The sequence below is a fragment of the Leptinotarsa decemlineata genome, unplaced genomic scaffold (genome assembly GCF_025532065.1).
Source record: "Leptinotarsa decemlineata unplaced genomic scaffold, Ldec_3_MD MMD2_tig00026336_RagTag_RagTag, whole genome shotgun sequence".
In the NCBI taxonomy this organism is placed as follows: domain Eukaryota; kingdom Metazoa; phylum Arthropoda; class Insecta; order Coleoptera; family Chrysomelidae; genus Leptinotarsa; species Leptinotarsa decemlineata.
In genome coordinates, this window is record NW_027412692.1 from 13803006 (window position 1) to 13817148 (window position 14143).

Here is a 14143-nt window from a genome sequence, read left to right on the forward strand (position 1 = left end):
AATAAAAAAACTTATGTTGGCAGCATTGCCTCGAGAAAGACCGCTGCGCCCCCAGACGAAGCTTCTATAAACTAGAACAGGAGGAGTCTGGCCAAATGCGCTCGAATGAGAAGCAAAAAGCGGTTATTTGATAAATTGTTATTTTCAAAAATGTTTTATCGACTTCTAAAATTACTATTTGACATGATAGGCATATTCCTCGGGAGTTATGCAGTAGAAGGTGACTGGTCTACTGCACCTGAGATGAAGCAAAGTCCAAAAAAAAGCGAAGAAGAAATAGACTATTATTTTTCTCACTGTATATGGTTATGAGATCATGTTTTGTACCTTTATTTTAATGTTCGTAATTCAACAAGGATTTTATATTAACAATGCCTGGACATTTAACTTGTTGTGTAAAAAATTGTAAAAACACCTATTTGACTTACACTAGCGAAAAACTGAGCTTCCATAGGTTTCCCAAAGATGCTTTAATAAAACAGAAATGGATTGATTTTTGTGGTTACTCTGGTGATTGGATCCCAAAAACCAGTGATAGAATATGTTCTGTTCACTTTAAAAAGAGTGACTATGAGATAAACTTTAAGGAGCAGCTCCTACATACTGAGTCCAAAAGAAGACTTTTGAAGAATGGTTTGTAAACTTTAGCCAAGTCCTCCTTTCATAAACTCATGGTATTTTGAGGTATTCTGAAAATAATTATTCTAACAAAGGATATATATGTCTATATCAAAGTACGGGTTTGTACTAATGTACCATAGAAAAAAATATTTAATTGTCAATGTCGGGGAACCTCTAGGATCTACACTGGGTCCAATACTGTTCACTATCTTTGTCAATGGCAATGAGATACGTTGAAACTTTCTTAAATGTCTGTTGGAAATAATTCAATATGCAGCACAGTAATATTTGGAGAAGTAGTTGTTTTCCTACAGACATTTACCATTCAATGCACTGCATAGGGATGGATCTGTAAAACCAAGGACCAGTAGCAACAGCAACATTTCTGGGGAGTGACATACACACAAATCTTCTGATGTGTGTATTGTCTTTATATGATCGATTTTGATTGCAGTTGTTCCATCCAAGAGAAGTCGGCGGGAATCATCCTATGATGATGAAGATGAACATGAAACATATCAGCAAGAAACCCCCTTAACGCCTGAGCAAGGTTCGTACTGCATTTTATGTAGATAATTCTCAAAATATGATTCATCATTAATTCCAGAATATGAAGTTGAAACAATAACTGTTAATTTTGATGACGATTCATCTGTACTGGATGATAATGAAGAAATAAAGGAACTGAAACATGAATTAGCCAGAATGAGAGATAAACTAAAAGAACAGAAAAGTCTGAATGATCAGTTGAAGTCGTATATTATAACTATGGGAAATCAATTATCAGAAGAGAGGAACAGAATCACAAAATTAGATAAAATTATTGAAAACCAGAGAGAAGAGCTTTCAAAAAGCATTTCGCCTGGCGAATTCAACCAAAAAATTAAAGAAACTTTGACTGGTACACTATCATCTGCTCAACTAGAGTCATTGTTGAAAATCAAAAAGAAAGTCAAGTGGTCCAGAGATGATATCTTGACAGCAATAACACTAAGATATTTCAGCAAAAGGGCATATTTATTTTTGAAAAACAATAATTTTCCGTTGCCAAATCTAAGAACTGTTCAACTCTATTGCAGAAAAATGAATGTATCATCGGGTATGCTTGTTGATGTATTGAAATTTATGGGTATTGCTGCAGAAAGTATGTCAAAAAAGGAGAGAGCTGTGGCACTTTCGTATGATGAAATAAAGGTTTCCACTCTGTACGAATATGACGAAATAAGAGACGAAGTTGTTGGACCCCATAAAAATGTCCAAGTTGTGATGGTTCGAAGCGTTTTCGGACACTGGAAGCAACCTGTTTACGTTAGCTTTGATAAGAGCATGAGTAGCACTTTACTCATGGAAGTGATAGTAGCTTTACATGAAATAAGTTATGAAGTAGTTGCAATTGTGGGGTATTGTGGACCTTCAAATCAGAGGATCGTTTCCAATTTGGGAGTTGATATAGATCGTGTACATTTCGAACATCCCGTTACTCAAAAGAATATCTATTGTTTTGCTGACAGTCCCCAACTTTTGAAAATTTTGGGAAACTCGTTCCTACGTACAGGTAAGTATTTTTTTTTAAATATACATTTACGGTACTCGATGTACACATTGTAAGTCAGTATTTGAGTAATTATTGATAAATAGATATGTTTATTTACTTCACACTCATTTTTTTAACAGTAGTACAGCTACCGGACTGAGTCATGGCCGGTGGGAGAAATCGTATCGTATATCCATGAGTTTGACTTTTTAAAATATGTTTATGCAATTTACTCTTAAACTCCATCACTAACTGAATACTCACGGTTCCGAATTTGGATATTTATGGTTCGAATAATCTAACAGGCTGATAACAGATTTCTACACATCTACTGCACATCTTGAGGGAGGGGCTTCTCACCGGCTATGACTCAGTCCCGCAGTTGTATATAACATTTGAAAAATCAATGTATTTCAATACATCAATACAATTTCTATGTTATAAAATGTGTTTGTAGGTTTTAAACTTGCCAGTGGGAAAATGATCACAAAAGAATTATTAGAAGATATGTTTCATAAATTTAAGGAACTGGAAATCAGTTCGTTACACAATCTCTCTGAACATCATTTCAACTGTACCGACAGTCCTGATGAACAAAACATTGAATTGGTTCGTCAGCTACTATCGCAATCGACAGCAACAGCTTTGAGAGGGTATTACAGTTCAGAAGAAAGTGAGACAGTGGCACAATTCATTCACCTCACGAACGATTGGTTTGAAATTATGAGCTCTCGAAATTCAAAAGAAAAACCGTATGAGAGTAGTGAAAGCCAAAACCAAAAATTAGAAGAAATGTTTCAGTTTATCAGCACTATGAAATGCTTTGGAAAAACTGATTTGCAGAGGTTTCAGAAGTTGATGCTGATCTCTATCAGGTCGTTGCAGGGATTATTTGCAGAAATGAAGAAGGAATACCAGATAGAATACATTCTCACCAGTAAATTGAACCAGGGGGCTTTAGAAGACTTGTTTGGTATTTTGAGAACAAGAGGTCGTTCTGATGACCATCTCAGTCCCATGAATATTATAAATAGGTTGAGAATGGTTTCACTAGGTAAATAATTCAATAGAGATCTTAGTTGAAAAACACTTTAATGTGAGATTTACACTTGAAAGTTCACAAAACCGCGACATGTGTTTCGCTATTCAATAGCATCTTCAGGCGTCACAATGCTGTTTGTACAAATTCTGTGTCGTGCCTTCATAATAATAATATTTAATTATTTCTTTGGTTGATCAATTATAAAAGAAAAAGTAAAAACATAATTGTAAATAACTTGAATAATTTGAATCATTACTACCTGATGAGTTTCTACATGCTGAATTCATTACCTAAACTATTTACCTACTAGGAACAACTCATTAGACTGGAGAATGATGAATAATGGTTTTTATCTGAGCTATCATATTTAGGTATTTATTCAATGGCAAAGCCAATTCACAATAACATATTTTAACAGTGTGGGGAACTACAGAGTATTTTTGAATACTCATGTCTGATGTCTACACTACAATTTACAATTTTACAAAACATTTAGCGAACTGAAATACAAAATATCAATAAATCTTTATGTCTAGTTACTATATTACTAAAAGAAGAAACCATTCTGGTACTTACAAGGAAAAAGATGTAGCAAATCTGGTACTTACAAAGAAAATGGTAAGGTAAAGAAAAGCTTTGAAAACGCCAAAGCGTTTTCAATTGATTTCTAAAGACCTGAAGTGATACGTTAAACAGATCTAAGTTATTATGATACTGTTTTCCCAGCTTCAAAATGCGAGGCATCGGACTGTTCAAAGCATGATTAGTATGGAAAAAAATGTAAATGGAAAATGTCAGGATTTCTCGTATCTTTTTGTTTAATATGAAAAGTTATTAGTTGAAGTAGTTCTGAACAGTTTATCTCACTATTTATTAATTTTAAGAGGAAACTCAAGTTCATAAAAATTCTCCTATCTTCTAATGAATTTATATTTAACTTGGTTTAGAGTTGATTGTACTCGTATTCATTTTGTTGAATGCCAAAGTGAAAAGCATAATTCCTTAAGAATTTCTTTTCAACATTCTCAATCAAATTGATATTCATATTATTGTATGGGTCCCTTATAACCAAACAATTTTCAAGAATGGATCTTACGAAAGCACAATATAAAATCTTTTTTCTTTTAATTGAAAAATCAGTAGAAATTCTCAACACAGAACCTAGCATTTTGAGACTTTTTGCTACAATTTCTAATACTTGAAGATTAAAATTAATTTGGATATCAAATTTAACTCCCAGATCGCGAATAAATGTTACTCTTTTAAGAGCTATATTATTCAATGTATATTCAACGAATATTGGACTTCTAATTTAAGCGAACGTAATGATTTGACACTTATCAATAACAAATTATTTCTACACCACATGAAAAAGGTTTCGAGATTTTTTTGAACTAATTCAGCATCTTCCCGGCAAGTAATTGCCCGATAAAGTTTGAGATCATCAGCAAACATAAGAAATTCTGAATATTTCAAAACAAACTGTATGTTCGATACAAACAAGTTGAACAGCAGTGGGCCCATATGAGATCCCTGTGGTACACCTGATGGAACCTGAATGGGCTCGAATTTTAGATATAAGTAGGCCGTGGTTGACTTTGGAAAAGTCAGTATAGACAGAGTCAACCTGTAGCCTCCTCTCAAGATTTTCAGTTAAGTAGTTTGTGTAAAGAGCAAGATTGGTACAAGTGGATTTACCCTCTGAGAAACCATCTTGTTGGCCTACTTTTAAGATCCAAATGCAGTATGACAATGGTGATTGAACTTGTGCTCTTCTTTCAAAAGATGATTCGCAAAGTTGAATTGGTCTTTCCATTCAAAAACTTCTGTGATCTTTTATTCTTTTTGAAAAACTTCTTCCAGTTTGTCTGATGTGAAATTTTGAACACGAACTTTAAGTTAACTTTTATACTCCTGATCTATTCGACACAGGAGTTTTATATTTGTTGTTTTTAATGAATTTACTCAAATTATTATTTGTTCTGTAGGCTAGCTTCAAGTCAAGTAAGTTAGAGTTACATGTTTAGTATCATTCTTTTGAACATATTGCTGCCAATAACGGTTATGAAGTAGATATTATTGATTCAATTCTTTCTAAAAAAATGCAGAAGAAAGCTCTGAACCAGGTCTATCAGGTTCCAAAGAATGATACTAAACATTATGTAACTAGAATAGCATAGAATATATAGTCAGTTTTTGAGTCATTTAAGCAAAGCCTGTTACAGTTGAACCAATCATCAACCTTCAACTGTGCCTGCATGATTTTTTTCCTTTAAATTAGTTACGGAGAGATTTGTTTCAATCAATGTTGTTTCATCAGCAAAGAGGATCACCTCAATGTCTGGCACCACCGCAGGTGAGTCATTGATGTAGATCAAGAACAGTAGCGGGCCCAGTACCGAGCCCTGAGGAACCCCATATTCTACCCATGATAAATTTGAACATTTTTTATTGAAGTAAGTAATTTGTTTTCTGTCAGATAGGTAGGAAGTTATAAGCCCTAGTAGTTTATCATCAATTTCATATAGATTTAGCTTTGATATGAGGATATCATGAGAGACGCAATCAAAGGCCTTAGACAGATCACATAACAGGCACCCAACAAATTTCTTGTTATCGAAACCATAATTTACAGTATCCACAAGTTTACTTATTGCGAGAGTTGTAGGTTTATTATTTCGAAATCCAAACTGGGAATTTGTGGAAACATTTTTTTTGCTCAGGATGATTATTAATTTTTGACTTCAGTATTTTCTCATAAATTTTTGATAATATAGGGGGTAATGAAATTAGTCTGTGATTGGCCATATCATTTGGATCACCTTTCTTAAACACAGGCACAACTTTTGAAATTTTGAGGCAATTTGGATAAATACCTAATTGTATACTTTTATTTAGCAATTCACATAAAGGAGATATTTGATTTTACTAATTTCAAGAGATTCACATTTAGTTCATAAAAATCCTTACTTTTATTGCTCTTCATTGTATTGCATTTGGAAGAGAAAGGTTTAAAACTCAACCTTTTGGAAAACTTTCAAGTGGAAATCTCACATTAAAGTGTATTTTCTGAATATGTTTTAATGGATTTTCATCAAGATCTATGTGTGAAAATATATTCAAATCGTATTTTTTAGAGAAAATACCTGGGACCAATACATTACCATGTGAAGACAATGAAGAGACAATTCTAAGTAGCAGCATTTTGGGAAAAGCTGAAATAACACTTGTTCCACCAGAAAATTCAGAAGAAGTTGAAAAACTGGATTATTCGGTATCACCGTCTGAAACTTTGACTAATGAATATATGGAAAAAGATGCTGTTGAAGATCTCTCTGGGTGGTTAGCCAATAAATTTAACAAACTATTTCCGGATTCGCTTACAATGAAACATGAGCATTCCTATGCAAAACCGACTCATGTTGGTTCGGCAGAGCCTTCAACAAAACTTAGAAAATGTGTTGAAATATTGGATAATGAATTCCATAAAATCAATAAAAGCACTTTTGTAGCAAAAAAGAATATTGTCAAGAGACTGTTGAAATGTTTGAAAGATGAAGTTGAAATTCCTGTACAAGTTACAGAGGCATTTATCAAGCAAAGGATTCTAATAAGGATGAAAAAATTGAATAGGAAAAAATTTGTTGGGAAGACAAATAGAGGAAAATCAAAAACTGTATCAAAATTGAAAAAACTGAGTTAGCAATGATTGAAATTTTTAAAAGTCGAAAGTCTCGTCGAAAATTGTGTGAGTTGAGGATCAACGAGGTCGTGCCTTTTAACGTGCGATTTCTAGAATAATGAAAATTGCATCCAAATCGGTAGAGCCAGTTTTTAAATTAGCATGCAAAACCCCTCAGACAAATAGTGATCAGTTACACATTTATTATATATATTAATTGTGATATTCTGGTATTTTTTAAGGAAATACTCAAATCCGTCTGTGACCTATTTGTGTTAAATTATGTGTTATTGTATTTGTTCATTGTTAATTCTAGTGATTCTTATTTAAATGATGTGAATATGATTTTATCTTTAGATAACTAAGAACTTGCTCAGTTGAATTCTGTGAATTTAAAGTACTGAAAAATGTTCAAGCATATTGAGTGAATTTTGAGTATTCGAATACATTGTTTATTCTATGATTATTGTTTCAATATACCCGTTATTAGTGATGAAAAAAGATTGAAAAATATTTTTGTAGTTACCAGAGGTTGTAATCGATTTGTCTTAATGACAAATAACTTCGAACCATGTGAAAAATATTAATCTGGATGTACTGAAGATATTTACATAACAATATGCTCCAAAATGCATTGTTATTGTAGATATTTTATAATTTGTCTCTGATATATCTATGTAGTGACCGGGTCGACAAAGAAAATTACATCCAAGTCGAGGGAAGAAAGATAAATTTTGAAGAGTACAGCTAAGTTAGGAAGGCGAGATTTAAGGTATTTTATAGGAAGATTTTTCGTTTCTATATTTGCTTTCCATTGAATTTTTATTGCTTTTTTCTTCGCTGGGTAATGCCCTTACTAGCTACATCAATGGCACATCTAGAATTTGTCAATTAGACTACATAGGATCAGTAGTTTTTTAACAGAATAACTTGTAAAAAAATATGCCTTTGTACCTATTATTGAATATAATTAGAATTATATAAGATGTAAATTATGATTTATATTTTGGAAACCAAAATTATTTTTTAGAACTTTTACTTCTAACCCTATTTCTTCTTATTTTTTTCTTCAATAGCTTCAGCTGCCAGGGCTATCCAGCCAGGAGTTCCAGGATCATGTTGCTACTACAGGTAGTGCCCAATTAGTGTAATTTAAAGTTAATTAACAAGCGATGTCCGACTGCACTAGAGTGTAAACGTAAACACTAATGTGAGGTGATGCACTACGGTTACATGTATGGGCACTACGATCAGGTCATGATTGACGAAGCACTGCATGCGCACAAGTATCAAGTTTGTCTTGGTAACTACAGCTTTATATTGGATGCAATGAGAAATTTGGATATGGTTAGTATGTTAGATGTTGATATGTTTGAAAAAGATATCGTGGAAGGTAAGAGGCTGAATTGTTGAAGGAAGTATTTGTATATTGTGAGAATTATTAGAGCAGGCAAAAAATATATGTAGGAGAGTCTGTATTTCCCCATATTCGCAGCTTTTTATTAAGGTTCCTTAGTCCTTCAAAAGTATTTAATGTACAAGAACTTGTAAACCTGAATCGCTTTGATTCGAAATTTTCATGAGATATATTCAGATGATTGTCTCATTTCATTAAATATGATACTAATATATGAATTTTGAAGTATATAACGCATTATTCAAATATATATATCTGGAAGATTATAATGGTGTACTAACGGATTATGTAGATTTTCAACGATATTTTTCCTCTAATGACGTCATAAAATGGCGCCCAAAATTTTTGACATTTCGTAATTTCTCTTATATAGTATGAATAGACTCTGAACTGCCAAAATCATACACTAACTCTGCTCTCGCTCAACAACGCAGTTTCATATATAAAAGATTCAGCAAAGTACTCATTTGATTAATCGTTGGCACTAATATTATTTTTTCTAGCACACATAATTCACAATTATATCTTACAACTAGAGTGCCTGTGAGTTTCTCTCTCAATGTTTTTGGTTTCTACTTCCATTCAGGCGCATCAAGCCATGTCTGTATCTGAATGTTGCATAAAATCATGTGCATGAAAGGTTCATACATATTTGAGTCATAACAGTTAATCAACTCATACGTCAAAATTTAGCTGTAGGAGAGAAAGTTAGTGGTAGGAACGTATATCGATTATATGACATCATCTGTGGACAATATTAGGATAACATAATTCTAGTTATGTGAACTCGTATTGTAGGAATCAATTTTATGATACTGTAAATATTATTGTAATACTTTCAGTCGTATTCATCAAAGACATAAAATTACCCATTCAGGTAATTCTGATCTCAAGAAGAATAATTCATTATTCTGTATCGCAGATTAAGTTATCGTCGTAGGACCATTAAATTCGCTCAAACTATTCGTTCTAACAAAATGGAGGTCACCGAAAATGACATCCTTAGATCAAAGGCGCTGCCATTGAATATTCCTTCTGATTGTTCAATCTCCTATGGTTCTTCTATGGCAAAGAGTCTGATATGTATAAATCTCTCTGATATTCAAAATTCTTGCATCCTCATAATGAGCTGTACGTAATAAGCCTTTCCGCTTTATTATGATTTTTCAAGAAATATATGACTCTCAATGAATTGATTTTATGAAACAGCATTTGAATTCTTTTTACAATTAACGAAACGGTGTACGAAGATTTTTGGAAAGAATAAAGAGAAATAAGTATAAAGAATATTTAACTAGGCATATACAACTTTCATGTGTTGGTGACACTGATGACTTGACACATGCACGGCACGAAACAAAGAATATCTGTCACAGTTCACAGAGTTCTATTTTTCTGAATTTAATTGTCAAATATCAAATACGTTTATTTGTAAATAATTGAGAAATAGGGTTCTGAAGAATCTGAAGTCGGAGTAATTATAAGTAGTACTTATTAATATCATTTTCCAAAACAAAATTGTGTAAATATGTCCGTTCCTAATTTAACAAACAGTATGATTCAGCAACAAAATTTAGTTATTAATCAAGTTCCACTTACTCACACATTAATGACCAATGTGAATGCTAATAGTATTCCAGTTGTGAACACTATTTCCCACACCAATTCGAACGACCACAGTGTGGATATGAAACCAGGATTATCTTTGGGAGATTCTGTTGGAGGTAACATATCATAATTTTTCATGAATTGTGAAACTTGACTAAAGTTGAGGCAGTGCTGCTGTGTTCTTGATTCACTGCTGGTATTAGTTAGGTTGCAAACTGCTGGTATTAGTTAGGTTGATATCTTAGACAAGCATATATATATGCTGAACGATACGCTTTTGTTTTGTGGGGATTTTGTTCGAATGTACACTTCTACTCAAAATGTTTGCTTTCGGGAGATGACAAGCATGCTCAATTGCAAGAACCTTGTCACGTATGCTTTTGTTTTCGATTGAAGCGAGGAACAACTTTTAAAATGTTTGCCAAATTTTATGTCAGTACTCTTTCATATCTTACTTTGTACAACGTTCCTGTGAATGTTTTATTTCCATTACGAATGTTTGGAGTCTGATAATCAATACTTGTTCTTTTTAGGCACGACCATGGTACAAAACACCAATTCAATTCCAAAAGCAGTCCAGCAAATTGGGTCCTCAAGTGAGCCTCTTCAGCTCTTGACCAAGCAACGGCTCCAAGATCTAGTTCGAGAAACAGACCAGACTTTAAATTTGGAAGAGGAAGTTGAAGAAATTATTCTGAACTACGTGGACGAATTTGTAGATAGGTGTTTGAATGGTGCTGCACTAATTGCAAAAAATCGACACACCAACACCATCGAGGTGAAAGATGTTCAGCAATTTTTGAATCGTAACTATAATATGTGGACACCTGGATTTGGTACTGACGAGTTGAGGCCATATAAACGAAGCTTGACTACAGAAGCTCATAAACAAAGAATTGCTTTGATCAGGAGAACTTTGAAGAAGTTTTAGTTCTGGGGAAGTTGTGTCCACAAAGTTTTTATTTTTATTAAAAGTGTTTTCAAGTTTAGAATTTAAGTATTGATTTATCGATTTCTTTGATTAGTTTTACGAATTACAATGTTGGTATGATGAAAGGAATTTTTCTTTAAATCCAGTCACCAATACTTGGAGAAAGTACTTTCATGTGGAATAACTTCTTTTAAAAAATCTTAAAACCATGTATTCTACCAGACATACGGGGTGGAAACCCTTTCACCGAAGGAAGTATCGAGAAGATGTAACTACTATATTACATGGATTTCAAGGTCTATAACCGCCTCTCAGAATCTAGTATGAAATTAGTCTAGGAATGATAACAATCTAATTTTTTTCTTTTTCTGTGCAGATACTATTGTAAGATATCCATATTTGCATACAGAGCGTTGGGTTGGCAATAGTGGACAATCGCAGCATTGTATGTTTAATAAATAAGCATATATTAAATTTTACTGCATCCTCTTCTCATTATAACACCCGAAACAGCAGACACACTCTGAAACTCACTGTGCCAACTAAAAACATCACCAGACTCCATATTTTACAACAGTGGAAAAATGTACAATCATTTGCCTATGGACATAAGATCTGCTAATATAAATGACTTCCAATTCAGGAAGTTAGTCAAACAATTTCTATCTAATAGCCATAGCTTTTTAACTGACTTACTCATATTTTTTATCTTTATCTATTAAGGAGCTCCTGAGTTGTTCCTTTTTGTCTGCTTAGTATTTACTACCCAAGCTTTGTCTACGAGATTATGAAGACGTTACATGGTGTCAGAAGTGGGAATGGCTGCATCTTTTAAAATACAAAAACAATCCAATTCCATTGGTCTATCACCAGCTCAAATACTTTCTAGTAGTTTGAAAATTAATGTTATACTGTAGATTCTTTATTAAAACCTCACCTTAGCTGTAATAATCAATCAATCACTGTACTTTATTGTCTAAGAAAAAAATCTTATTGACAAAGCATATGAAAACAATACTATTACACAAAATAGCATACATATATATATATATATATATATATATATATATATATATATATATATATATATATATATATATATATACATACACATATATAACACATATATGCACATATATATACATACACATATATAACACATATATGCACATATATACACACACACACATATATATATATATATATATATATATATATATATATATATATATATATATGAAATACAAGTTATCAAGTAATTATAAAGAAAAATAACAGGTGCAGACAAAATAAAAATATAATAGTCGAAGTTATGTAAAATTTCCAGAACTGTAAAAAGTTCAAAAAATAAAACCTAAATCAGAAGCTGGTCTCAAAGCCTGTCTTCAAAATATTCGACCAAGCTGTAATACGCTTTTAAGAGCAAAAGTTCTTTTACACGGTTACGGAATACCTTGTAGTTCACTTTACTTTTCATTTCGGTAGGTAAATGGTTGAAGATCTTCCGACTCTCAAACAAAACAGAATGTTTTGTTAACGTTGTTATTGGAATAGGCAGAGGTATGTCGTGAATTTGACGGGTAAAGTAGGTATTTTCTGATCTATAGCATTCTCTTCTTTTAAATATGAGACTTACTTACAAGATAAAAATGCAGTGTACAGTCAGTAATTTATTATTGATAAATAGGGTTTGCAATGGTCCCTAATATTGGCTTTGTAGATGAATTTCACTGCTCTTTTTTGCAAAACGAAAACAGACTGTAGTAACTGTTTGCTACAAAACCCCCAGAAGGCGACACCATATCTCAAGTGAGATTCGATTAAAGCGTAGTACGCAGTTTTACCATCAGCTGCTCCCAGTTCTTTAGTGATAACTCTAATTGCATAACAGCTAGATGAAAGTTTTTTGTTCAGATATTTTATATGATCTTCAAATTTCAGAAAGTTATCAATCCAAATTCCCAAGAATTTAGCAGATTGTTTATTTTCTATCATATGAGTTTGAAGGCAAAAATTTCCATGCACAAATTTAAATGATAGAATGTTAGTTTTGCTGAAGTTAAAACATAGTGAGTTTGAGTCACACCAATACTTAATTTTTTCTAAATCAGCTTCAATGGTACTCTTCAAGGAAACCAAATCCTTTCCACGCCACAATAAAGTGGTGTCATCTGCAAATAGTGTAATTTTACCATCAATATTGATGTTAGGAAGATCATTCACATATAGGAGAAATAAGATAGGACCTAGAACAGATCCTTGAGGAACTCCACGGCATATTTTGGAGAGACTGGATGTTTTATTTCCTACCTTGACAATTTGATTTGTGTCAGAGAGAAAAGAGCTGAACCATTCGAGGGTTGGCCCTCTGAAACCATAAAGAAATAATTTCTTCAGCAATATTCTGTGATCTACACAGTCAAAGGCCTTAGAAAAATCACAGAATACTGCAGCGGCCGCCTCGCCTTGATTTAGGCCTAAATATAGCTCTTCCAAGAAGTCAAAGATAGCATCGCTAGTATTCTTACATGATTGAAAGCCAAATTGGGCATTGTTTATTATATTATGTTTTGTAAAGAAGAATATCATTCTTTTCTTGACAAGTTTCTCTATAAGTTTCGATAGAGATGGTATAAGAGAAATTGGTCGAAGGTTTGACGGCTCGTTCGCTGCACCCCCCTTGTGAATAGGAATAACTAAAGCAGTTTTCAGGCCGCCAGGAAATGTTCCAGTTGTGAAAGACACATTCATTGAATCCGCCAGAATATGAAGAACCTGATCGGAAAGATTTTCAAAAAGTTTAATGGATACTTCGTCAATCCCGTGTGTTTTTTTATTTTTGATATATTTTAAAGTTTCTCTAATTTCCTCAACATTTGAAGAAATTACAGCAACTTTCAAAGAGAGTTCAGTCAATCCAGAAGAAATATGTGACATTCCAAAACTGAGCAAAAGGCATGAGTCCCTGGCACTTTACTGTTTGGGTCAGATTTTTCCTGCACTGATGTGACATAATACCTTGAAACCGGTATGTAGGTGATATACCCGTATAATTTCAGCATGGTTCTGGAAGAAGTAGAAATATCAACGAAACTATGTATCTTGCATAAATATCTGTAGGACATAATTCAACATCCAGCTTGGTATTAACCAGGGAAGTAGTTCCGGCAGGCATTTACCAGAACCTATGGTGTAGGTAGTTGAGATGAATATTTTATTACAAATAGTCCATCAACATGTACTTTTGATGTCATACTCAAGAATAAAGTGTAAGATATGTTGCATGTACTGCATTTTAACTGCCTTTT

General features: G+C 33.0%; 1 protein-coding gene across 1 annotated transcript; it reads left to right on the plus strand.

Moving 5' to 3' along the window:
* The first annotated feature begins 9700 nt into the window (after positions 1-9700).
* On the plus strand, positions 9701-10960 carry Taf12 (TATA-box binding protein associated factor 12). The gene is made up of 2 exons (XM_023158431.2): positions 9701-10020; positions 10438-10960. The coding sequence occupies exons 1-2, from the start codon at positions 9825-9827 to the stop codon at positions 10833-10835; spliced, it is 594 nt and encodes a 197-aa protein (XP_023014199.2). The 5' UTR covers positions 9701-9824; the 3' UTR covers positions 10836-10960.
* The last annotated feature ends 3183 nt before the right edge of the window (positions 10961-14143 follow it).

Coding starts and splice junctions, on each gene's coding strand:
- Taf12 (XM_023158431.2), top strand. CDS start 9,825: ATGTCCGTTCCTAATTTAACAAACAGTATGATTCAGCAACAAAATTTA. Junction 10,021..10,437: donor TTTGGGAGATTCTGTTGGAG/GTAACATATCAT, acceptor TGTTCTTTTTAG/GCACGACCATGGTACAAAAC.